Source organism: Scophthalmus maximus, chromosome 14, assembly GCF_022379125.1.
Source record: "Scophthalmus maximus strain ysfricsl-2021 chromosome 14, ASM2237912v1, whole genome shotgun sequence".
NCBI lineage: Eukaryota > Metazoa > Chordata > Actinopteri > Pleuronectiformes > Scophthalmidae > Scophthalmus > Scophthalmus maximus.
In genome coordinates, this window is record NC_061528.1 from 15,461,421 (window position 1) to 15,487,500 (window position 26,080).

Sequence of the window (26,080 nt, forward strand, 5' to 3'; positions counted from 1 at the left end):
GTGCCGGGGTTTTTAGGATCAATTTCGAGACTGAGGGAAAGATAAAAACAGGCATCTGTGACCTTTTCTCTCCACCCCAGGTGGTGGTGTTGTGATCCCGAGCACTCGCTGGGCAGGAGTTAATGTATTGCTGCAGACAAAACTTCAAAAACACAGTCAAAGAGACCAAATTAAATATGCAGCGCTTGCTAATCTGCGTTTAAGCTGCTGGCCTCTTCTAGTTTAGTACGGTTCAAACTTGTCAGGATCTAGTTTTCTGTCCTCCCCACGACATTTTTAGCTGTTATCACCACATACATATATGTATGTGTACTCTATCTCTCTCTCTCTCTCTCTCTATATATATATATATATATATATATATATATATATACATGTCAGTCTAATGCAGTGCCTTCATTTCATTAAATGGTGCTTATTGATCGTTTTAGGTGTGTTTCTCGAGTCGTAGTCTAATACATTATTAATTCCAGCCCGTCAGGACAAAATGAAATGTGAACAAATGATTTAGCGCAACACAAGATCAATTTTTTTTGTGTTGCTTTGTAAGTAATGAGATGTTCCCTGCTAACACGAGTTTACTTCCCGTGCAAATGACCAATCACGTCAGCGTCACCGGGGTTAGCAGGGTATTTCTTGTCTGTCCTCCCCTGACACTAACACGGTTGCTGCTTGCTCTCACTTTCTTTTCCACTCTAAGCCTGTGTGTTCTTCTCTCTCCCCCGTCCCTCCTTGTTCCTCCCGTCCCTCCCCTACAACCTTAACATTTCATAATTTATTTCCTCACCCATCCACCTGTCCTCTCTTACTTAACTTCACATTCTATTCTGTTGTTTCTTTCTTTTCTCTTATTTCTACCTTCCGCCCCACCTCCGCTGTTCACCTCTCCTTTTTTCTCTTCTTCTTTACCTCACCTCCTCCTCATCGTCCTCCTCCTCCCCCTCCTCCCACCTTTTGGTGACTCTGTGGCTGCTGGTGTGGGCATGTGGGACTGCGTGACAGACTTTTGCATGCGTGGCCTGTCTAACTTTTATTCAGATTCAAAGAAAAGGATCCGTACATCCTATCAGAGTAAGTCAGGCCTTCCTAAAGGCTGGGGGGCTCTGTGTGTGTGTGTGTGTGTGTGTGTGTGTGTGTGTGTGTGTGTGTGTGTGTGTCTGTGTGTGTCTGTCTGTCTGTCTGTGTGTGTGTGTGTGTGTGTGTGTGTGTGTGTGTGTCTGTCTGTCTGTCTGTCTGTCTGTCTGTCTGTCTGTGTGTGTGTGTGTGTGTGTGTGTGTGTGTGTGTGTGTGTGTGTGCGTGTGCGTGTGAGAGGATGGGGGGATGGGTCAAGGTTTCGTTGGAACATACAGTACAGGGTTGATAGAGATGGTTCCCATAGAGATTGGACAGGGATGATGTGGACTAAACGCAAAGGGACAAACCAAGGAGATGATTGGAATTAAAAGTGGCTGTCTTGGTCTTATACAGCACGATTATCATATCTGTACTTTTCCATATGTTTATATGCAAAAACCCGGCCTATTCCAGTCATGTCCAGCAGTATGTCCTTTGCAGAAAGAGAACCACTTCTTTGAGTCTGTTAAGTAAGGGCAGCTATAAATATTATATGATCCATGTGATCTATATTTTAAGTGAAGAATAGTTAGTGGGGTGAATAAAGCCGTGTTCACCCACTGGGCCTAAAGTGTGTGTTTGAGTCGACGATTACAAAGGATTTTTAAATTTTATTTTTCAGCAAATGTTTAATCAGAGTCCCTTCAATCATCGAAGCCAGTGTAAATGATTGAAGGGGGGAAAATGCATTCAGTTTTTGCCAGAATCTTTGATTGAAGAGAAATAATTGAATCAATCATAAAAGGTTTTGAACTGTGATGGCTCAGTGAGGCTCTTAACGAAGTTATAATGAACACGGCTCAGTCGGCCCACAAGAATTTAAAATTTCAGTATTTGTGGTGGGGTTTTTTTCTGTTTTGTGTCTTTTTTTTTTTTACTGGCCTGTGCTTGATGCATGCATTTTGTTTGTATTTGCCACTTTGTCCTGAAATTTGCACTTGGAAATGTCGAGCAGTTGGAAATAATTTCTGACATATATTTAGATACGTTTATTAAATTAGACTGTGGTGCAGGTAACATCAGGATTCAGCCACTCTGTTCCCAGAAGACAAATTATATCATTCTTTTGGAAATAGGGATAAAATACTGGGAAACATAACTGTAACTTTATCGGAGATCAAAACCAAGGGTTACGGCTGAACTGCCCTTTGAACACTCTGGGCTCTGTGTGGCTGACATAATTTTTATTTTTTGTAAGTCTGTACAACTGACAAGAGTGAAATAATCTGACTGCGCTTCTGTACTTCCTCTTCCTCTCGGCTGCCATTGGCTGTGGCAGGCCTTACTGAACTCTCTGACAACCAGCAGTCCATCGACATGGAGAGGAGCAAGTCACCCACTTCAGGTAACCTACACACACACACACACACACACACACACACACACACACACACACACACACACACACCAGCCACTATGTTCCCCTTGTATGGAAATGGTCTCTTGTGATTTGCACTGTGTGGGTTTGCTTGGGAGCCACTGTCTTTAGACTTGACCTATACCTACAGTACAGCATGCAGCCTGTGGACACCACGCGACCCGTCACCGGAGCATCTTCACTTGAGGAGAATGGCAGCTGTTCAATGTGGCAACTGTCACCTTGAAATGGAAAGTTGCTGATGAGAAAATGTCATGAACTCCCCTGACCGTTTGCTTGCAGTGTGTGTGTTGCGGTCTATCCGATGCACTTTTATCACAGTTCCCTGCTGGTTGTTTTCTTTATTCCACTGCTGTCTAATGATTGTATGTTTTCTACGCTTTCCCTAGTTATTTACTGCTGTGAACCTAACCAGAATGTATTTCATTTAGATTATTGAGAAAGCAACAGGGGGCGTTAACACAACGTCTGAGGGCAGCGGTGACCGCCTCGAGTTGATAAGGAGTGGCGGTAACCTGCATCATTTTTTATAAGAGCGAGGCTTAAATGTCTACCTGAGATTTAGATCAGAACAGTTCGCCATGCTGTTGAAATATGTATCTTCCGTCATCCATAATGTATCATAAAATCCTCCCGTGCAATAACTCTCAGTTAAATATTTTCTGGCATGTTGGTGTGACGCAGTGCTTGACCCGATGTAGCATCGGATGCAAGAAGCTGTGTAATAAAATAGAGGCGGTGTGATGAAGCATATGATGTAAATGCCCCTCAGTGTTTCTGTAGCTGATGTTGCATTCATTATCTCGTCACCTGCGTCGGGCTTCAGGGTCACCCGTCGGAGGGGTGACGGTAGACTGGAGGCAGAGTGATGGAGATAAGCTGAGAGCACTGGCTACTAGTGATGGATATCATAGGCCGAGTAATATGCAGAGGATCAGAGTTTGAACTATTAGATTGTTTACATAGTATGCTGAGGGCCTGGGATGGTGTTCGCGATTGCAAAGGAAGAAAAATAACCGAGAGGAGTGAGAACATTTCCCAGCAGGTTGCTTTTGTACGTGTCGTGGGAGAGCGTTTTATCTCAGCAAATTCAGAACTTAAAGGTCAAAGAGAGAGAGAGAGTGTAAGTGTCTGTGTGTAAATCTGCGCATAACACGCGGCCAAGCCGACGCGCTTGTGTGCTCAAGGCTCTGTCTACATGTCTGCCTTATACGCCTTTAGTTTCAAAACTATTTCGTTGACTGATCGACTTACTGGTGACGTAAAATGACAATATTTCACGACCAGATAAGTAGCAGTAGTAGATACTTTATGTAGATAAGAACATGTATGTATTTGACAGATATATTAAATGGTAGTTGATTGTTTTTTCAGTCCAGGACTCTAATCTTATGAGGCACATGTTTCATTATCAGCATCACAGTTGAGACATTTCTGTCATATTATGAGGCATTTCAGCGAATGCTTTGACTTGACTTTTTTTTTTGTTGTTAAGTAAGAGTTATTCAACAGAATGTTTCTTGATGTCACTCCTGCCGACTGAAGGAGAATTTCGGAACCCAGTCGACGAACACGAGTTCCGGAAAACAAATGTGATCCTGAAGGGGAAGTGGGAGATAAGATCAAAATATTGTCTCTTAGAACTAAGCAGAACAGTGAGTCAGTGTTTTTCTCACAAACCAAGCTGATCTTTGAATACTAAAAGAAGTCATTAGCTGGTGATAAAAATTATATATTCATGCTTGGCAGTGTGTCAATTGGTGCTATTATGTGCAAATATTCAAGTAGTGTGCTGTGTGTACAGAGAATTTTTAAAAAAAAGTTGTGGAGGTTTTGCCGACAATAAAAACACTTTGCACACCTCCGGGAGAAAAAGCATGTGACAAGTTCCAGGCCACCTGGAGCACCGCTGCTGCTCCTGAGCTCCACCTTTGTACTTCCAGGTGGTGAGCTCACTTGGCTCCAGGCCGCTTTGTCGGGCCGTGCCCGCGCTAAGTCCAAGTCTTTGAAACATCCCCCTCTCATTTGGCCCCCTCGTGTCAGAGGGATAAAACAAATGCCTTCCTCGTAATGTCCCAGTATTCCCCCGGAGGCGGGAGGCGGGTGAGCTCTCCGTTGGGTTCCTGCTGTTACCATAATCCTTACCCGCATAAGAAGGTGACAGTGGATAGATAAATGTACCTCGATATACATTATAAAATCGTGAAAAAAAAACAACAGCAACAAACTCAGTTGACTCATTAGGCCATAGAAGTTGAAGTCTCACTAACCTGATTTGTCACAGGAACCTTTGAAGCCTCTTTTGTAAATTTGCGCGGGCTGAAAATGTAAAACTTTATCATATTCCAACTGATGCTCATTGGCCGGTACACACACACACACACACACACACCACAGAAGTAAACATTGTTGTTGCCCAGAAGCAAAGAAAAGAACAATGTCTCTTATCCACAGGAGGCTGAACAGTGTGATTTCAACAATGACTCAGAGATTACTGCGACAGCTCTTTTTACGACGTTCCTCTGCTCCGTCGGTGGAGGACTGTGCTGCAGGCGTACGAGCAGCGTTGTGGCATTACAGACGATGAAGACAAACAGCTTCATTTCCAGGCCAAATATAATGGCAAATACATTTTACCTTTTCCACTTCTTTCTTTTTTGGGGGGGGGCTAGCTTTTGCACCCTTGAAAAGGGTGTCCTCGTTTTGTTCAGTGGCAAGTGAATCTTTTACAGACAGGTTTTCCTGGCAGTGATCATGGACTATATAAAAAAAAACATCCTGACCCGACTGGATGTTTCTGTGTGAGACCTGTCCACGTCGCAAGTCCTAAGTCCAAAGCCGTTACTTTACATTTACATTTCAGTGCTGCAATTCACGATGAATTTCTCGTCTTTTGGGGGGTTTTTTGTTCGAAAACTCCCTATTGTCTGGACACCTCACTTTCAGTCTCCGGCCTTGTTTTGAGCCTCTTAAAGGAGGATAACAGAGCCAGGACACGATGTCCCTCACTGTCTAGGCCAAGTCTATTTCGGCATTGCGATGTTGACTAGGTCATGGTCATCCTGTCCCATTACAGGCCTGACATCTTCTAATCGGAGAGACGGAGGGAAGCAAGCAGAGATGGACAAGGGACGGTTTCAGCGCAACACAGTGTCTGATTTACTTTAACAAATGCCCAGAGAGAGGAAAAAAAGTGGAGCAGTTACATTCAGTACAGTGTCAGAATTACGATTTGAATTAATTGTTTTTAGTTTTACTTAGGTTTTTGATCTGGGTTTTGTAGATTTTGTGAAAGTTGGCAATGCAAGAGGGATGTAAAATACATTTCAAGTGGTTCTGGCTGCAGACAAATGAGGCACGGCTGCTGTGCTCTGCTTGACGGGCGCAGAGTCTTAAGGTTTGTTTCCTCCTAAATTAATATCAACGTCCACCCTCCTCTGTGGCCATTAGAGGCTGTCTGGCCAACCCCCGGCACAGCAGGTGCGATGTGTCTGTCCAAGGCCACAGACAGACCCGATTCACCCAGTTGTGTCAACAACTGCAACTCTCTCTCGCCTCTTCTTCACACGTCTTTCCCTCTCTTACTATTTCGGATGTTCCGTCCGTCATTAGGTCCAGTAATTGGTCCCCCTCCTGGCAGAAAGCTGTCTCCATGCGTTCCCCTCTGTCGCCTTCTCGCCTTGTGTCCTGGGGTCTGTCGTTTTCGGTTCGGGATTTATGAACTACTTTTCCTTTTGCCTTATCCCACGTGTGACCGGGCGCAGGCGTGAGATGGACTAACAAGCCGAGTTGCCAGTGATGGGTCCCTGACCCAGCAGGATATATTTAGCCATAGGTACATGAGAGGGGAAGAGGGTGAAAATAATAGCTGAAACTTTCCAGTGGGCTAAACTGATGCCTCTTGCACAGCTCCAAGTGAGTCACTGTGGTTTCATAAAAGTTCAAATGGGCCACAGCAGCAGCGCTTCGTCTTCACACTGCTGCCTGTGCAACTACTATAGATATAGTACAAAGTAAGAACCGGACACAATTATATAGTCCTCATAGCTTTATGAGCAAATATGTTTTATGACCACGTACGTAAAAATATTTAGGCATGTAGTCAGCGGAGGAAAATCTAGTTTGACCGAAATCATACCTTCTCTTCAACCAATTGGTTGATCGGGAAACTAAAATCTGCTCGTAATCTTGAGATTAAACTCAAGAGTGCACTCTACCTGGTGGCCGAACAGATTTATAAACACACAAAGCTAGTATTTGCAGCATATTAAATAATGATTAGGCAAAACAACAAATTCGTTACATGGAGACACACCCTTGTGCAGTTTGAAGTTTGTTCTAAAGGGATATGTTGTTTAGATGACATACTTTAACTTCTCATTGTAGTAAGTGATGTAAATTTGTTTTGTGAGTTTGTATTGTACATCAAACCTGGGGCCCACAATGATTTTTGAGGTTTAAAAAAAAAGGTTTTAGGGTGTGGCAGCCTCAAAGTAAAATCGCCTGCTTTGCGTGACATCCTCCTGTTAGCTTTTGACGTGTGTATTTCTGATGGAGAGTGACGGCTGCTGTTGTCCTGTGGCTACGGGAGAGGAGCTGACAGCTGCTGCTGCTGCTGCTGCACAACCTCCACAGTCTTCTAGAGCTCCGTCTGTACATACATACTTTGTTTTGTTTTGATGTGCAACGAATCATCCCTCTATTTGAGGCACTTCATTTCACTGCTACAATTCCATGTACTGAGAGAGTACAAAGGGCAAGTTAGTACATATACAGGTTTAACTTGTAAGTGGCCTGATACAGGTTTAAGCTAAGCATTTGAAGCAATGTATACCTTCTTTTATCCATGGGAGTTACTTAATTTGGAACGAGCCAAGGTTCAGTTTATTTGGCATTTGTACCTGGTATTTTGATCATTTAATTCATTTTAATTGAAGCCTACAGGGTACATAGCTGTGGAATCATCTGAATTATGAAAAAGCTTGATTATGCTCCAGTCCAGCAATGCATAGACAACTGGACACTGCTAGTAAACTGCTGCCAACATTGTACAGAATGATAGTAATAATGCAGTTATATGGACTCAGCATTTTTCCTATAATAACCTGAAACTGTGGTTTCCAAGTTGAGATACGGGTCGTTCGTTTGTTCAGCATCATAAGGGACAGGATGGAATAGAAAACAAACGTACCATTGTCAGGTGCACTACTGTGGAAGGCTTGTATTGTCATGAGGGGTTGAAAAACTAACGCTGCAAGTTCAGAGGAGTTAAAGAACATGCTAAATGCCCCCAAAAAGAACGCTATAAAAATCTTGGGCTGTATTATGTAGTGTTGCCAAAAAGGATATTGGCACTCTGCTGTGGGTTTTGCTTCTTCTCTGAGTTTCTGTTGCGATAATGATTGGTTCCATTTTAACCAACAACTGTTTTCCATTTAGTATCAGGTATTTGAAAGTGACTGTATAACTTATGGTGGTGGTGGTGGTGGTGTGTTTGGAAGTAAAATGTATTCACAAAATTGCTATAAGGCATTTATGATGAATCTGGAGGACTGACGGCTGAATGGAGCCATTGGTAGTTACAATGCCTGACGTAGAGATTATAAAACACTATGATGCTACAGTATGATACTTATGGTGGTGAGGTGTAGTAAAATCCATTTTAGTAGTGGTGGAACTAGAAGTGTTCTCAGTCATAGTATCAGTTGTGCTTGTGAAAAATGTTTGAGTATCATATTGCCGCGGGAACAGCGTTGTCCTTAACCTGCCTAATAAATAACCTGTTTGTTTCCAGAACCCTCTCGACTGTTTCTCCTCCCCGTTGCCTGCAGGACCCTCATTTCTCCCCAGCTCTCGCACCCTTGTTTGTCTCTCCCCTGTTTCCCTGAAAAGTCTGTCTCTGTTCTGTTGGATCTCCAGTTCATTACCCAACCTCCCTTCACAATGACCCGCGCGTCCTGCCAGAGCCCGTGGCCAGTCTGAGGGCCAGCCATTGCAGTCCAGTCTTTTACTTGCTGGACAATGGTAAGAGGAGGGATGTCTCACGGATCTAAGCCTCTTCATGGACATCTGCTTTGTGGCTTCTATTTTTGTGGCACACGAGGGAGGGACGTGGGTTAATTGGGTTGTTGTTGTTTTTTGGACAGGTAGTCGGTTCAGTGTTGCACCTTGCATGCCAACTCTGCTTCCACACTGTGAGCAACACTATCAGCGAGACACCAGAAGTCCCTTTATTTTATTCCATACACAATCACATTAGAAGGGAAGTTATTCATATAAAACTAGTGGCTTTGAAAAAGCTGTTTATGGTAGAATCTCTCACGGCCATTTATCATCAAGAAATAAGCTGATTTTCCACTTTTCGGTTTCCCCGAGTATCATGAGAACAGACTCATGTGGTAAAATGTAAGAGAACTTAACTACAGCCGTTTAAAGCCCACCATTGGGGGTTGATAGAAAATTTGACTGCAAGTAACACAATCAAATGTTTAACAATCTACCTACAGTGAGGTGGTGGGCGTTGGGAATAGGGGTTTTCGTCTTTGCTGCTGCAATGGTGACTCCTACTGGTCGGTCAGCAGTTTGCAGTGACAAGGACTGCACTAGTCTACAGACGTGAGGACTCCAAAACTGCGGGAAGAAGATCATACAAAAGACAATTCTCACAAAATCACATTTTGTCGAAACACGCTGAAACGACATTTCATAATCAGAATGTTGTCATTGCCGTTCGCCCCCAAAACGCCATCTCGCACCACAATGGGTCACCGGAGAGCGGCCATCGGCCAAGTTGCTTGCAGTGTAAGCTGTCAGGGACTGTGTTTCTAGTAGTAGACTGTCTGCCGCTGCTTCGTCAATGTGTTCCATGCTTTTGTGCGGACGACCGCTGGGTGTTGCATTGTCTCACCGCCCCCGGCTGCAGTTGGCGGGGGGGGGCAGACGTTGTGGTGTGTGTTGTGTGTGTGTGTGTGTGCCAGATCTAGGATTTGACCTTAAGTCCTTCACCGTTTCGACAATGCTGCAAGACGGGCGGGCTTGGGAAGGGGAAAGGGTTTTTTTTTCCCCTCCGGCAGGGTACTTTCTCGCCCTCGCTCGTCGGAGCCTCGAGAGCTTCATTCTCTGTGATGTTAATCATTGGCGCCCCCCCCTCTGCTGGAACCACACATCTTTGTCGCGGAAAAAGCACAACGTGCTACCTTGCCAGGCCGCGGCGCTCCGATTGTCTCCAAATGTGTCCTTGTGATTGCGTGTCAACGAACCCGCAATCTCATCTTGTTGTCCCCCGCGCTAACATTCATCACTGTCTCATCTCTCGCTAACCGCATGGTGGCCACTAAGTGGCCAGCTGTGGTGCTGGCAATCATGACTTCAGCTTGCTTTGTTACGTTCAACGGTGCTGTGGCCTGATCGAATCCGACATTAGTAGCCCCTTTTGGGGTCCATCTCAACATTCTATACGTTACTTTAATTCAGTCAAACAGCCTTTCCTGCGTAGGCTTCGGAAAAAAAAACATGTTATTTAAAGAAAATAGAGCAACGAAGAGCAGCACATTCTGGAGTTGAATTGAAGCATTGGTCCTGCCTCAGTCTTAAGTTTTGTCTCTCCAGAGACGACGCGGACGTCTGCGGGGTCATAAATCACCTTTCGAGGTGTCGCCCACTGCTCCGCGGGGAAATAACGTTCCGATTTTGGCTATGGTGAACAAATAATGAAGTAACGTATGGGGTGTTCAGGTCACAAATGAAGCCAGCTACGTATGCTTAATAAAAAATGAATGATACTGTCACGTAAACAACGCGATACCAAGCTTGGAGTAAATCGAGCTCATGGCTGTGAAATGAATGCACGTGGATTATAATGATATTGGTGAAATTCTTCCAAATTATTCTCAGCCGGCCAGATTTCAATAAGCGTGTAGTCATTAAAACACATGGCGATGAATCTCGATACATGCAGCGTTTGTTTCATGTGTTATTCATATTCACAACGAACACGTCACGAAGTGTTAATGTAGCCACTCAGCTGATAAACGGAGGAACCATCTGTGGTGAAACTCGTTCATCATGAGACAATCTTCTCTGCCCCCCCCCCCCCCCCCCCCCCCCCCCCCCCAAAAAAAGAACACTGCAGCAGCATCTGAACCCTGAGGTTCACTGTGAGGAAAAACCCACACATCCGCATGCACCGCTCATCTTTTATCTCATTAGTGACACTAATCTGGGAGGCTTTGCTCGTTCCTGGAGAAAAGAAATGGTAACAAGTTCATTGATTGGGGAATTCAATTGGAGCACCACGTCACCTAACATTTCCTTCTTTGTAAACAAGGAAAATGCATTTTTTCCTCAAAAGGACTTTTGCTACTGAGCTGCCCGACATGGTCCCCAAATAATCTGCATAAATGGAATAAAGTGAATCGGATTAGAAGAAAAGAAAATTATTTTAAGTACATTTTTCTTTTCTGGTTCACTGTGGCAGAAGGATTGAAACCTGAGTCCATTTTTTGTATTATTTTCCAAAGGAATCAACGATGATTCATGTGATGCATTTTCCCAATCCAAAGTTTAAGGTGGTCAGAATTATAATGAATGCGAATGCGTGGTCATGCCGTTTTCCATGTGGTCTTCAAATTGATACAAGCACCATCCTGTATCGTTGCACACATCAAGTTAACAAAGAAACAACGAAGCATTGCCTTCCTTTTTCGAGAGGGAAGCGGACTCATGACATCTCAACTCTGACCTCTGCAGTTCTCTACTCACTGCAAAATACTTGCAAAATGTTTAAAATTCAGTTATTTTGTTGCCTCCGATGTCTGGTTGTTGACGCCCTGTGGTGTCACTCTTTGTCTGTCTGTGCCTCCATGTCAGACATCCCAGGCCTTAGAAAATGCAAAAACGCACTGCGCACAGTCAAGACCTTGGTTAAGGGTCAATCAGATTTTAGAAATATGCCCGGTGAATAAAGAATAGAGGGTAAATTCAAGTATGTGCTTGCCTTGTTGCAGCTCAACGACACAGTGTCCAACAGTTGTAAGAAATTCTGTGCCAAGCAGTGAAATAGCAGGCAACAGATTAGCCTCGATTCAAGCGCTTGAATGTTTCACTGGACCGTTTATTTGACCGGGAATTACTAATCTTGTAGAAATAGCTGGCAGCACTGGCCTGGGACAACAATGGAGCATGCATTTTGAAATATGCCTGCTGTGTGCTACTGCACCGATTTGCATGTTCTGGTTCTTTGTTCATTAGAGTGAATTCCATCTTGTATGGTTTTTTTTTTTTTTTTTTTTTTTTTTGCGTTTTCGTTTGTCATTCTTAGATTTAGACCTACTTTTAATTTATTCATTATTTTATTTTTTTTCATTTGAAAGGATTAACTGGTGCTTTGTTTCCTATTCTTTCGTTTCAGTAAAGGGACCCAGCAGAAAGTTAAGTCTGCCCACAGATCTTAAGACTGATCTTGGTACGGTAGGCGAAAGCCAGCGAGTTTTCATTCGATTTTCCTTTTAAAACCGTTGACTTTCTGCTTTTGCCACGTTTTCTAGAGGCTTTTATGTTGCTTCGGTATTTTTTTTTTTTTTTAATTCTCACTCAAACTTTCCTCTCTCAGTTTTACATGTCACTCTGTCCTGTGCAACCAGCCCATGAGACTGTCCTGACGGCCTGACGTGTTCGTCCATTGTGTCCCTTTAGTGTGTTTTTTTCATTTAACTCTTCTGTATCTGTTTCGTCTACATTTTGCAAGTGTTTAATGAAGGTGATTTGTAACTCATGCCCATGTTTAAATTTGAGGCTTTCTATCGCTTTATCATGATTGGACCATCTCTCTGATTCTACACAACCTTTCCTCCATCGACAGCCTTGCTCTACAGTGATTCGATCACTCGCTACCTCTCTCATTGTTAACCCGATCATTTCTCTCTTGAACTGTCTTCTCATCATTACGACCGGATCACCTGCATTACAGAAATTGAACATCCCCCGTCATAAGTGCTGCATACACATCACCACCTCAGGTTTCTCTTTGCTCTGCGTCTGCAGTGTCACACATGCTGTCCCTCTTTAAAAAAAAACTTGTGCATCTTTAACACAAAATGTGCCACTTTCCTATTCCTGTGATTTGTCTCTCATATACAGTGATAACTTCTTGGTATTTCACAGGTTTAAAACCAAAAAAAAATGCTTATGCTTATTATCCATTTCAGCATTTATGAGCCAGCCTTTGAGAAACTTTGAAAAGAATGACCTTGTGCGCCTCCTTGCACGTTTAGCACAATCAAGAGGTTTAAACTTTGAAGTGTCAGGAGGGTGTACTGTATGTTGTGAGCGAAAGGTGAAAACTGCTTTACATCAATTAATCTTTCTTCATCTTTAATCTTGTTAATAGGTACTAAGGGAATATGTGCTTTTTTGTCAGAACAATCGTGTGTGTGTGTCTGTGTGTGTGTGTCTTGACGCATATCTGCAGTGGTGCGTGCGCACACAGTGCCATCCGTTCTGCCATATACTGTAGTTCGAATGATTGGCTGCATCTCTTTTTGGAATTCCAATGCAACACAACGTTACGGGCCGAGACGCAGCGGTGTCATCGTGCAGCCCTCGCATCGGTTGGCCCAAAGTTCACTCTCCGTTTTATATTCCCTGCATAATAAGGTTTGGTTTTAAAAAAGTATTTTACTCATACACTAAGTGAGGACAAAGCTTGCATTTTCAGTCCCTGAGGTGAGGCCATGGAAAGCTTGTACAGTTCCAGAAAGTAGCAAGTGTTTTCATATGGAGCAGATTGTGTAGCTCGACCAACTGAACCGGAGTACCAATTTGCCTTAGAATAAGTTTTTTAAAAAAAAGCTTTTACTTTGTATATTCTTTCATGTCCCTTTGATCTTAACTTTTTACTTGTTGTCACAGCCAGTAATGCCATAAAGCTCCTGGTTTTTCAAACGAAATGAACAGTCTCTGCAAAAAACAAAAGGAAAACGATGATTTCGAACAATTCGTTGAGGAGAAAAGAAACAAAGTGGAGATGAAACAAGCATGTTTACTTTTGATTGTCATATATCTTTCCTGGCACAAACTGGATGAATCTGCCGAACGATGTTTGCCTCCCCATGTTACCCACTTTTCTTTTGCCCCGGCATCTCTCTCTCCTCCCTGCTCACACTGACGTCAAACCACTCTCCAGCCCTTTGCCACGCACTCTTGCCTCCCCTCTCTCTCCCACCGCCATCTTTCTCGTTGACAATCTGATTCTCGACATCCGCTTGCTTCTCTCTACACTGCAAAATGTTCCATCTTCATAGGTCATGTGGTGTACTACTGAAGTATTAAGCCTGCCTTTTGTTTTTAAATACCCCAATAGATTGAGGACACTCTTCATATTTCCTTCAAACAGATAGAGCTGCATTATAAATGAGTAAAATCATCTCCCCTCATTGGCAGATTTCCCCCTTGTTTTGATTAAAACTAGATCTCATGCGATTGTTATCGGACTATATGACTTGTGATGATGGATATTGCAGTAGCGGATTAGGATATGTTTTTTTTTCAAAGTTTCACTATTTCCCTCTTTGTATTGTTGGCTAATGCTTTGCCGTTGTTACAGATCATGTCAATGGACATTGCACTAGCCCCACCTCCCAGCCCTGCTCGGCGGGGAAGCCTCGCGTCCCATTGGGTCCCGAGGGGCCACGGCTTACCCGCAGAGGCCCTGGCCGACCGCCCTTCCGCAAGGCCCAGTCTGCTGCTTGCATGGAGATCTCTTTGCCTGTGTCCCACACTGAAGGTGTGTGCTTGTCCTCCCATGTCCCCCCATCCCTAAGCCCCTTTAACATGCCCCCCCTCCCAACAAGTGCATGCCTTCTTCCCACCCTGGGGTAAGTGGACCAAGGCCTGATACATAGTTAACACAAGGCAAGCCAATGCTAATGCAAGTTAGCAGCGTGCAGGGGTCAGAAAATCAGTGGATAGGGAACAATTTGCAGATAAGTTTGATGAAAATATTTCATTATTTTTTTGTCTAGACCCTCTAAAGCAGTGATTGTCCAGCCATTGTCCTATGTAGGCTTTGACCACCTTTAGGGATGATCGGGGTCACAAGTTTGTGGCTCTGTCATTTGAGGGGTCGGCTGCTGAAAAGTTTGGCCCATCTGTCTTTTTTGGGCCTGTCCGCAGTATAAACGAGGGGCGAGGCTCGGTCAATTCATTTCAAAGCCAGTCAAATTCTATGAAAGCTCTTTTTGCACATAGATGTGAGAGGAAATCAGCCAACAATGATGCTGTAGGTTCACACTAACCCCATCCACATGTGTAGTTGTCCATTTCAGCGGCGTTGGCCCAACTTGGCGACTTCAAACATATATTTCTGCAGCTTGCATTAGCATCACCTTACAAACATTTGGACGACAGGATGCAAGAAGCAGCCCTTGCATCGTGTCTCTTTAATACCGTTGCCTGTGTCGACCATGTCCCAGCCCTGAAGGTTGGTTGCGATTTGAAGTGTTTGAACTGATTAATTTTTGCTCCTCCAGTGCCTGTCTCTTTTTTTTTTTATTATTCCTCTGCATCATAATTTGCATCTATTTAACTTTAAAAGCAGCACTGATGTGTTAGGAATGAATGTCACGGTATTATTTACCGTTCAGTGATGGTAGGGTGAAGTAGCAATTTTTTGTTTCTATCATATTGCTTTATCTTCTCGTGAATAGATGTTTTTTTGTTTTTTTTCAGTTAGCAAACAGAGCACACCGGAGGTTTTTGTAGTGTGGCCACACCTTCCGACTTTCTCATAATCCACAAAATGTTGAGCCCAGGGAAGCGTTTCATGCGCCTTTATTTAGTTTACGTCTCTGTGAGTATTTGCAATTTGTTCATATTGCAGTTGCCAGAACGTCCACTTTCATATAAATAGCCCCATTTCAGTGTGTCCACGAATACAAGAGGGGAATAAGTTGTGAAAGACAACCGCCGGAGCAGGATTCGCACTCTGTCGTTTTGACATTCCCGTTGACAGATATGACATTTAGTTCCTTTTTCTTCCATTTGAACTCATTTAATCACACCCCATCTTTGACACACCATCTGAAAATGGATTGGCCGAGTAGATCTCAAACCACTATGTGTGTGTGTGTGTGGCGCGTGTGCATTATTGAGTCTGCAAATATGTTCCTCTGTCTCTGTGTGTGATGCCAAATGGTATTTTTTCACTTAAACGCTCTGAAAGCCTTCATAAGACATCGTTCTTATTTTCAACATTTAAACCTGCTTTTATTCGGCTCCTTCTTAAGTACATTTGGCCTTTTCCGCTCTCACAAAATAAATGGCAGCAAAACATGTGCTGTCAAGTGCTGAGGACTTGAAATGACACTCCCAGCAGCAATTTTAAGATATTGACCCCGGACCCGACACAGAAAATGACGTCCGAGTGGATTGTGCAGAACATTCAACTATACATTTGTGTATGAAATCTTGCACTTAGTCTGTCACTGCAGACGCCGCTGCAGGACATATATCCACTTTGAATAAACAATATCCTCCGTCCCAGACAAAAGTGAGCCACACGCATCTCAACAAGCCTCTCGACATTCTGCCGTAATGTTGGGCCTCAGAACTAGATATTTACTTGGGTGTGGATGATTCATAAAAACTGACAGACATGATGATTGGCCCAACATTAAGTGCTCTTAACTTTAAGTGTGGAACATGTGAAATTGCACGTTTTTTTAAGCAGGAGATTGAGCTAGATGTCATTTTGTGGGCAAATTTTCTAAAGCCTTTATTATTACCATTATTCTGTAGACACCATTATTTACAACAGTGTGTCCCACCTGGTACACCACCAGCACGGCTTTCACATACAGTATTTTTGCTACATAATCTACATCCTCATGCCTCTAAGGAGTCACTCACGGCCCTGCCTTCATCTGCTTCCAGTCAAGGGTACTGTCAGGACACAACAGGTTCATCTTTGCATAGAAAACTCAACACAGTAACCAAAATGCCACAGTTAGTATAACCACCCTGCATAAACACTAGACATTGGTTGCATAAAGTATGATCGTGTTCCTAAAATCCATTTTCTTCGCATCTGTGCTGAGCTAAGATTTATGAAACTTTTATGCTGGTGCAAAATATCAATGCTAAAAAAAGTCCGGATAGGTGCAGTGCTGCTTGTTGGGTCACGGTTGACCCTCTTACACCGACTCTGCAATTAGATTCACTCTGCCATCTTCATCAACCTCATTGTACGACATTGACCCGGAGCCCGGAGAGAAGAATGTTTTCATCAGCACCTTTGTCTGGTGCCGCACATTTCAGTGCGGAACAGAGGGGTCGTTAGTTTCAAACTCTGGGGTCGTGTAAAGAATTTAAGCTGTTGTTCTTCCATGTACTTTGTCACAGTCGTTGCTCTGCACGCGCCCACGTGCGTGCTTTAAGACCATGACGTTTGATTGGACCCAAATAAATCCTCCTGCATATCAAAGTTTTTCGGAACATGCTCATGTTAATGAAAATCACACCCGCCACGTAACACAATAAGTGGCCTCAGAACAATATTGAAGATACGGTACGATGCTGTTGGATTTGCATGTTAAACAGGTACAGCTACATCTTGGGTGCATTAAACAGCCCATGATTAATATTCCGTGGCACATTTTGTTCTGGATGAATCAAAAAATATGCTCAGTAGTACTTCATGTGTACAATTCACACGACTTATACATATTTCTTTCACTTTTCTTATTTGTCACGTCTAATTAACCAACAGCATAATCAAACGAATAATCAAAAATGGCCAAAGTCTGCTGCAGCGTTTTGTTTTATTGCATTTGAATGGTTTCATTTCTCAGCAGACCGCTGCATATTCTCTGACTGCTGCCTGCCTTGGGACCCGTTGTTTATCAGGTGCACTGGGTTACCACAGTGAAGAGCCAGCAGGATCACTGGAATAATTAAAGGTCAACAAGCAGTGCGAGAGATGAGGCCGATGTTAATGAGGCCTGCATTCCGGGAGCCAAGACAGAGGAGGGAAATGGCAAGGGAAGTCAAACTCAATATAGAGTAGCCATGTCCATGCCTCCTATATTGGTTAGGCAGTGCGCCTATTAAATATTGAACATGCAGTTGTATGGTGATTAGTGGAAGATCTGTTGACATGGCAACAAAGTTGATAGAGGTTGTTTAAGAACAGGAATATCTATGAGGTAGAGAGAGTGTATTATCAATTGATTTATTTATTAGGATAGAGGGAGGAGGTTTTGTTTCCCCACGGTGTAACCTTTAAATTAAGTATAACTCACATATTGTACAGTAAAATAGTATCCCATAATGGACCAATTTCACATGCTGTTCTAAAATATATTTTGCTGCGCTGTAGCACAGAGCTATGGTGACTCAGTTACTACCTGGCCAGATGCTGAAGAGGCTTTCAAAAGACTTTCAGCGCTGCACCTCCACACACCTACGCCGATTTTTTTTAAAAAGGCAAAAGCTGAGGCCATACAACTGATATTATGTGGCTTTGTGATGTAAGAAGTCCCTGCTGAATCTCTGCATGTAACAACTTTATCATCTCGATTGTTAAAATGTTGCATTTTGAGGTCAAAGATTGAGTATGTTTTTTTTAAATTTTAATTGTTAAATTGTACTAAAGCAAAATATGGCGCAAAGCTTCATTCACAGTCAGTGGTGATGCATAGATATGAACTGCAGTTACACATATGGCTATGGTTATTAGAATACTGTGGTCAGTCAATCATGTCACGCCCAGTCAATCTCACCGCAAACAAAGTTGCTTCATTTAAGAGCTGTGTGCGGAGCTCCTTGCCCCGCTGTTGCTCGCTCGCGCTCTCTTTGCCTCTCTCTCCCGAAAAACATTAACCGTTTCGGCTTAACACCCGTCCTGCCCTGTGCCCTGTGGCGTACCATGCGTCACCCTCGCCACACATACTCCACGACCGATCAGCTCCAAAAGTTAATCAACTGGAGATACCCTCCAAATCTGTCCATGCATTGTTGAGTAATATCCCCTGCTGCCCGGTGCTACGTCACTTAGGAGACATTCGACAGAATAGCAAAATACAACAGTGGAAGCAACACGTGGCGAGCCCTTACAACAGATACTGAATTAGGACCAATAAAGTAAATTTCTCAATGACAACACTGGAATTAACCGACATTTAGATTAGAATGTAAGTGATAGTCTAAATACCGGACTGCTACAGGAATACATGTATTCTAAATACTTATTTTATGGCACCTGAGGTTTATGTATTTATTTATGGAGGCTACTTCAGCAGTATAAATGGCTTTACCAATTTGTACGGTAAGGAAAAAAATCAATACCGCGACAGCCCTAGTTACCCTATATGTCTGTCCCTGTCTTTCCACAGTGTGTGTGTGTGTGTGTGTGTGTGTGGGGGGGGGGGGGGGGGGGCCTCTTCTTATCACCTCCCTGACACTGCCTCGCCTGCCTGAGAAGCAAGCAGCCCCACCCCCCCAACACCCCCTCCAGGGGTCCCTGTGTCCTGCCAGAGAACCACTAGGCCTGACTTTCATTAGCCAGCAACCCCGCAGGCTCTGTCACACGGCGTAAACACACCCGAGTGGTACACAGCGAAACTGAGCTGCTGCTACCCAGACTCACAGCAAAAAGCCATTTCGTCTTCATGGCCGCCAGCAGCGTGTAAACCAGTGTTGTCATGAAACCAGAATTTAATACATAAAGGCATCTACTGATACTGATCTGATACTCTGGTAAACAAGAAACAAAAAACTGAATTTTTCTTCTCGAGGTCTAGACCTTGAGAAGAAAGGTCGTGGGTGTGAATTAAAATTGTGTCTGTATTTGACTCTTTGCACCAGTTTGGCAGAAAGCATTATTGAATTTTGGTTGTCACGCAACAGCGCTGTACAAACCTGTAGGACCGACAGTGTGTCACTTGAGCAGAAGGGGCTGAGAGAGGATAGACGGATGGATTTGCGAGTGAAGGTTGTGTTGTGGCCACAAGAGACATAGTCGAGCCGCCCCTTTTTTCAGTCACACTCTCTTTCTCTGCCTCTGTGTATATTTGAAGGAGTCTCTCCACACTCAGTTGCATCTTTCTCTCTTTCCCTTTCTCTCATTCTCTCTGGTACTGCTGTCCATCGTGTCTGTTTCTTGGGTGTGTGCCCGTGTGTGTGTGTGTGTGTGTGTGTGTGTGTGTGTGTGTGTGTGTGTGTGTGTTCATCTCTTTGGGTGATGGCGGGTGTGAATTGTCCGATGGGGTTCATGTTGTTGTGGGCTGGGGGACGATATAGGTTATGCATCCAGGAGGGCAATGCTTCAGCAGTTACACGGAGTAGCTATGTACTCCCACGACGAGCACCACACCACCAGCCCCTACTGCTGGAGTGACAGAGGTAAGGGGGCCTCGGCCACGAACGCATCAACTGCTGTCCTGCTGACTAATACACGTTTATCCGACATACGTTTGTCCGTCAGTCAGTCAGTCAGTCCGTCCGTCCCGTTGACCTGTTTTGTCTTAAACGTGCCTAGAAGTGCGAGCTCATGTCCTGAGGTGTTGGAGTGGGGGTGTTGCCGTCTTCACAGCGGTGCTACAGTGTATGTTTTTTGCAGTCGGCATACATTGTGGCACACGGCAGTCGTTGTTACATAAACTCTGCGCTCTGTAGCGCTTGGCTGGGGAGTGCGGTCCTCCACATTGCCTGGCTTTGAATAATTCAGAAATGCAGCAATACAGAACTACTTTCTACCATGGAGCCTTAAAGTGCACAATGGAGGACCTGAATGGGTGGCACTCAAAAAGAGCTGAGTTTCTGGGTTTTCTCGTGCACTGTGCGTACATGTATGTGCATTCTCTTGTGTGCGTGTGTGTGCACGCAACAGTGTGATGTGAAAATAGGTTTCTGTCTAGTTGTCCCTTTGTAATGTTTGGTCACGTTGCTCCTCAGAGTCTCACCTGTGTCCATTGGCGTTTACCCGTTTGTTCCAGTGTTTCACGTGGCCCACGACCTGCAGACGAACCATGTTTGACTTTTAGAATATTTGTCTTTTGTGCTCCTCATGGTTCTCTCTCTCCTTCCAGAATACCTTTTTTTTCTTTCCTTCTTAACTTCTTTTCCTCCCATATCCCCATCCCTCCTCCTTTGTCCGTCCCGTTGCTGCGCCCTTCCACCACTCTTTTACTGTGGTCATAAATTTCTGTCCTCCAACACACAATTTTTTCTTTCTCTCCTTTCCTCTCCTGCCCTTCCTCCACTTGTCACTGCTCCATGCTTCTCCCTCTCCTCTCGCATCATCCCTGCCTGTGCCGCGCTTCTGCGTTTGGTCGGGCTGCTGCTACAGAGAGTCGTGAGAACTCCTTCAGCCGCTCGCGCAGTTCCAGTGTTTCCAGCATCGACCGGGACACAAAAGAGGCAATCACCACACTGCAGTTTGGAGAGTCGTACGGGCGCAAGAGCGACGCCCTGCCCGCCCCATGTTTGTGGGTGGGCACCAGCTTGGGCGTGGTCGTGCTCATCCCAATGTCCATTCCCACCGACCAGGAGGAGAGGGTGGAGGAACCCGTCACCATTGGCCCCAGTGGTAAGTCCCAGTGAGTCTGGGTTGTACTCGGGTGTGTTAGACCTCAGAATTTCTTTGGTGAGTACAATGTTATCACAAATACAGGTAGAAATAATAGCCAAACATTTGTAAATACACTATGCAGCCCATAATCTCAGTAATTAATCGTTTCAAGGTCTTAAAACTACATAAGGCCTTGTCAGCAACAAGATAGAGACAAAGAGAAATAAATCAGATGTTGAGGAGGAAGATATTAATATATAGATATTATATTACACATAGTTATAATTACAATAATAGAATTTGGAAATATGATATCAATGATATCAGTATTTAGTCTTACTTGCATTTAGAAGTATTTGTCATGTGACAGGTTGGGTATAAGGGACGAAGTAATGCAGCTAATGTTGTGGAATTGATTAATTGATTTTGGTCAACTGGGAGCAATGCAACAAACAATATTAACATAGTATCAAAACAGTGACTTATATCCATATCCACAAGATATGGAGCAACATTTGAATTAATTTGGAGCTGTGTCTCTGACGTTTAAGTAGAGAGGCAGACCAGAAAAGCAAAACAATGAGCTGAAAGATGCTAAAATGCTCAGTTGAGCTCAGGGAAACACTAGAGATGGTTAATGATTCTCTGTTGGTTTGTCACTACAAGTCATCACTTTTGTATTACACATCACGGATATATGAAAACACCTGTAAGCGTAAACTATTAATAAAGTAAAAATGATTGGATTTGGGTTTGGCAAATGTTGTCATTTACAGTGTGAGAACAACACCAAACCAAAATGTTCAAAATTCAGTAATCAGCCTTTTGTAATCTACTGTTTTCCCCTTATGACTGAAATTTTTTTTCACAAATCACGACGTAGGATACACTCACTTTGAAAAAACCCCACAGGACTCTGATCCGAAAGCGGCTTTCATCTCAACCGCACTTGTGTGTTTGACACAAAACATCCCCTCAGACAAATGAGAAAATGCCATGTTGATGCAAAGCAAGGCTTTTAAAGTGAGAGCAGGCAATTTCCTGAGGAATTAAGTTGGAGCAGCACTCGAAGGCTCAACTCCCCCTCTGGTCTTGTTCATACCGAGAGGCTTCCAAGACATCATTAGTTTCAATTAGAGGGGGGGATTTGTTGTCATGGAGAACTCTGATGGGCATTTGTCACGCATGATCTTGCATTGACTTCATTTTGCATTCTGCAGCCCCGTCCTCTTCGCACTCTGACTAAACAAAACTGAGCCGGTGAATTAACACATCACCAGTCCCGAAGCCCTGCTGTGGGAGGGGAAGAAAAAAAGAATCCTCCCGTCTCAGAGTAAAAAAACATGCCCTTTGAAGCAGCAGCTGCTCTCGCGAGACTCTCGACGTGTAAGAAGCGGGCTTCTTTTCTTTTCCTTTTTTTTTTACTGGAAGGTCACGGATCCCGTTCCGAGGGAAAAACTGGCAAACGGAGGAGCGCGTATTGTTGAACTCCCCCCGTGTGTCTCGTGCGCCTCTGAATTGCGACGTCTCTTTCGATAAGTCTCTCGTGTGCACAAATGTTTTTCTTTGAGAAAAATATCCGCATACTCCACTTGTGCAAGTGTAAGTGATGAATTACTACTGCCGGAGCCAAGAGTAGAAAACAAGATGGACCGTTGCTAGATATTTTCTTTTCATTTGCGCCCAGCTCGTTCTCAGCTCAGAATGGCAGTAGTGTGCTCTGGCTCAGGAGATTGTAGTTTTTTGGTGTCATGCATTCCCTGTTTCCCCCCTGTCTAACCCAATCCCTCCCAGGAGCCGTCCTGATGCTGAAGGGCTCAGTGCTGCGCTTTGGCTTCTTGGACTGCATGGGAGCGCTCATTCAAAGCCCCTACGAGGCTTGGCGGGACCTCAATGCCCCCGAGGACCCCGACCGACCGCGGAGGCGCAAGCTGGTCCACTTTTCGCCCTCGTCGTCCCAGGACGCCTACGGGGAGGGACATCTGGCGGTGGTGTGCTCCGAGAAACAGGCCAAAGTGTTCTTGATGCCTTCGCAGTCCTGCCTCTTTGTCCACAACATCACCGAGTCCTCGTTTGTCCTGCGCGCCGACGTGGTGTCGGTGTGCAACAGTGTGTGCTTGGCCTGCTTCTGTGCCAACGGTCACGTCATGACACTCAGGTACATCAACAATGTTTGTGTTAAGTCTATGCGCAGAGTTTAAACTAAACCTTAAATGTATTATACTAATTGCTTGGTTGTATTTTGATGTGTTAATGGATATATCTTCGGCAAACTTCGAGTTTGAAAATGTCGGCTTGGGCTGGAGCTTTGCAGTTAGTCACATCATCACCGAGATAATTTCGTCCTTCACAATTATTTTAGACTCGGTTTAGTGCCATATCGGCCCTTCGTATCGAGAGTGCCTGCTCTGATGCATTAAAAAGTGCTTTCTATTCACAGGTGGACGTAGACATTTGTCTGACACATGAGTATTTCATTTGAATAATGTCCAATAACAAATGTTTTTTAGGCGGCAGAAAATCTTCGAGTGACGTGTGACTACATTTTCTACGTGGATTGAGGAAAATTATTTCACATTTTGAGGAAAACTAAATTATTACACTGATATAAGTATTCAGATGTCTTATTCAGTAGTTGAAGCACCTTTGGCAGCGATTACATCCTCAAGTTGTCTCGTGGTCCCTGCCACTGAAAAACTGCCCCCACAGTAATGGTGCTGCCGCCGCCGTGCTTCACCGCCGGGGATGATGTTGGGCGGGTGATGATGAGCAGTGCCTGGTTTCCTCCAGACATTCTGCTCAGAGTAGAGGCCAAACAGTTCGACCTTGTTTCAACAGACCAGAGAAGCTTGTTTCTCACAGTCCCTTAGTCGCTTTCATGAGTCTGTCACTGAGACGAGGCAAACTCTAGGAGGAGTCCTGGTCGCTCCAAACTTCTTACATTTAAGAATGAATGGAGGACGCTGTGGTCTCTGAGCTCCGCAGGCAGCCGCTCCCTTCAACCTCAAGGCTCGGTTTCTTTGCTCTGATATGAAATTTCAGCCGAGACCCTGTACAGACGGATGTGTCTTGAATGTGAGAAGTTTGGAACAACAAAGATGATCAATGAAACGGGAGGGGTCTGCGCTCGACGTTAAGCATCATAGCAAAGTGTCTGGATACTTCTGTCAGTGTGATGTTTGTTTCCTTTTGAATTAATTTGCAAACACACACCAAAAAAAGCAAATATCTGTTTTGACTTTTCCCTTATATGGGGTACTAAGTGTAAATTGATGACGGATGAAACATTCATTTAAAATATTTTAGCATAAAGCTGCAAAATAATACAATGTGAAAACAGTGAAGGGGTCAGAATGCACTAGAACTTGTTTTGGGTAGTTCAGTGCAAATAAGCAGCACCATTTTTTAAAAAAGGAGAATTTATTAGATTTATCAGATTCAAAGGAAGTTGTATCTATAGTTGTACTAAGCACATGGTGAGCTTTAAGGGAAATTTTTGATCTGTCAAATGTTCTCACCCATTTTTGGTAAATTTTGTTGCCAAAAATGTAACTGAAGTTGTGAGAAACAATCCTGAGAATTGATTTTAAGAGATTGATGGATTCAATTAGATCGTAGTCCGAATTTAGCAGCGATGTGTGGTGTGGTTACTTACTACAGGCGACAGCATTTTATCATACGGATGTTCCTGTTGTCTAAACTTGTCTCTCGTTCTCCTTGCCCAGTTTGCCCAGTCTAAGACCGCTGATGGATGTCAACTACCTGCCTCTGACGGACATGCGCATCGCAAGAACCTTTTGCTTCACCAATGGGGGGCAGGCGCTGTATCTCAGCTCCCCGACGGAGATCCAGAGAATTACATACAGCCAGGAGATGTGTGACAACCTGCAGGTCAGCACTGCACTTGGTTCGTGTGTGCATGCGTGCGTGCCTGTGTGTGTGTGTGTGTGTGTGTGTGTGTTTGAGTGGTGTTTGCTGGATCTATGAGTTCAGAAAAGTATCTGTGCAGTAAACAAGCAAATGCCATTGTCCTCAGAGCTGACAGGAACCACTGAAGGGAAATGTCACACTCGTCATAAGTGGTCTGAACTACAGAGTAGAGAGAGTGTGTGTGTGTGTGTGTGTGTGTGTGTGTGTGTGTGTGTGTGTGTGTGTGTGTGTGTGTGTTTATTCCTACGAGCCATCACTAGACTCTCACTAATGATAATAGATGGAGCAGGTAAAATGATGCTGCCATAGTGCCACCTACAGGCAAACGGTGGTTACTCCGTTTATGGTCTGGTTCTTCCTAGTTCTCCTCAGTGTTACATGTCTGTAGACAAGTCAATTTACTGTAAGGCCAACATTATCATACAGTTCTGTGTACGGGCGCTTTGGCGTGTGTGCCCAGTGATGACCAGTGTGTGAGTGATATGTTTTTGTCAATACGTCCCTGGTGCACATTTAGAAGTAGGCAAATTTTTTTTTTTATAAAAACTGTAAAATATATTTTTTTTGTTCTCATTTTAATTGATTTGCAGGAAATGCTCGGAGAGCTGTTCACACCGATAGAAACGCCAGAGGCCCAGAACAGAGGCTTCCTGAAGGGCTTCTTTGGAGGAAATGCCCATAACTTCGACAGAGAGGAGCTCTGTGCGTTTGTTTTGTGTATATTTTCCTTATTTCAATATTATAAAGTGCTTCATTCCAGTGATCATTTGCCTAAAAGATGACATGTGAAATTAATTGATCATCATTTAATAGTCGTAAAAGCTTGAAATCTTCAAACGGTTATCTGTTCCATTAGCAAAGGATTTTTTTCCCCGCATCATCATTGTTGCCTGTGTTTGTTGTTGTACCTGGTGTTGCTGACAGTTGGTGAGGCGGCAGCTGGGAAGGCGTCCCGCAGCCTGGCGCAGCACATCCCCGGGCAGGTGGGCATGGAGGGCATGAAGGTGGCGGCGAGCGGCGTCGTGGGGGATCTGGCTCGGGCCCGGATCGCTCTGGATGAGAGAGGCCAGAGACTCGGGGAGCTGGAGGACCG

At 44.1% G+C, this 26,080-nt stretch overlaps 1 protein-coding gene across 10 annotated transcripts in view; it reads left to right on the forward strand.

The window, feature by feature from the left end:
* Nucleotides 1–26,080, forward strand: part of stxbp5l (syntaxin binding protein 5L) — a 114,771-nt gene that overhangs the window by 84,645 nt on the left and 4,046 nt on the right. The window contains exons 19-29 of one of the 10 annotated variants that reach the window (XM_035651087.2): nucleotides 1,003–1,071; nucleotides 2,394–2,459; nucleotides 8,412–8,516; nucleotides 11,902–11,955; nucleotides 14,095–14,274; nucleotides 19,788–19,889; nucleotides 20,836–21,075; nucleotides 22,852–23,215; nucleotides 24,783–24,948; nucleotides 25,578–25,689; nucleotides 25,912–26,080. The exon at nucleotides 25,912–26,080 is cut by the window's right edge and continues 52 nt beyond it. In XM_035651087.2, the coding sequence (XP_035506980.1) occupies nucleotides 1,003–1,071; nucleotides 2,394–2,459; nucleotides 8,412–8,516; nucleotides 11,902–11,955; nucleotides 14,095–14,274; nucleotides 19,788–19,889; nucleotides 20,836–21,075; nucleotides 22,852–23,215; nucleotides 24,783–24,948; nucleotides 25,578–25,689; nucleotides 25,912–26,080 (1,627 nt within the window). The remainder of the gene's footprint in view (nucleotides 1–1,002; nucleotides 1,072–2,393; nucleotides 2,460–8,411; nucleotides 8,517–11,901; nucleotides 11,956–14,094; nucleotides 14,275–19,787; nucleotides 19,890–20,835; nucleotides 21,076–22,851; nucleotides 23,216–24,782; nucleotides 24,949–25,577; nucleotides 25,690–25,911) is intronic. The other 9 variants (XM_035651090.2, XM_035651088.2, XM_035651089.2 and 6 more) reach the window with 9 other exon arrangements.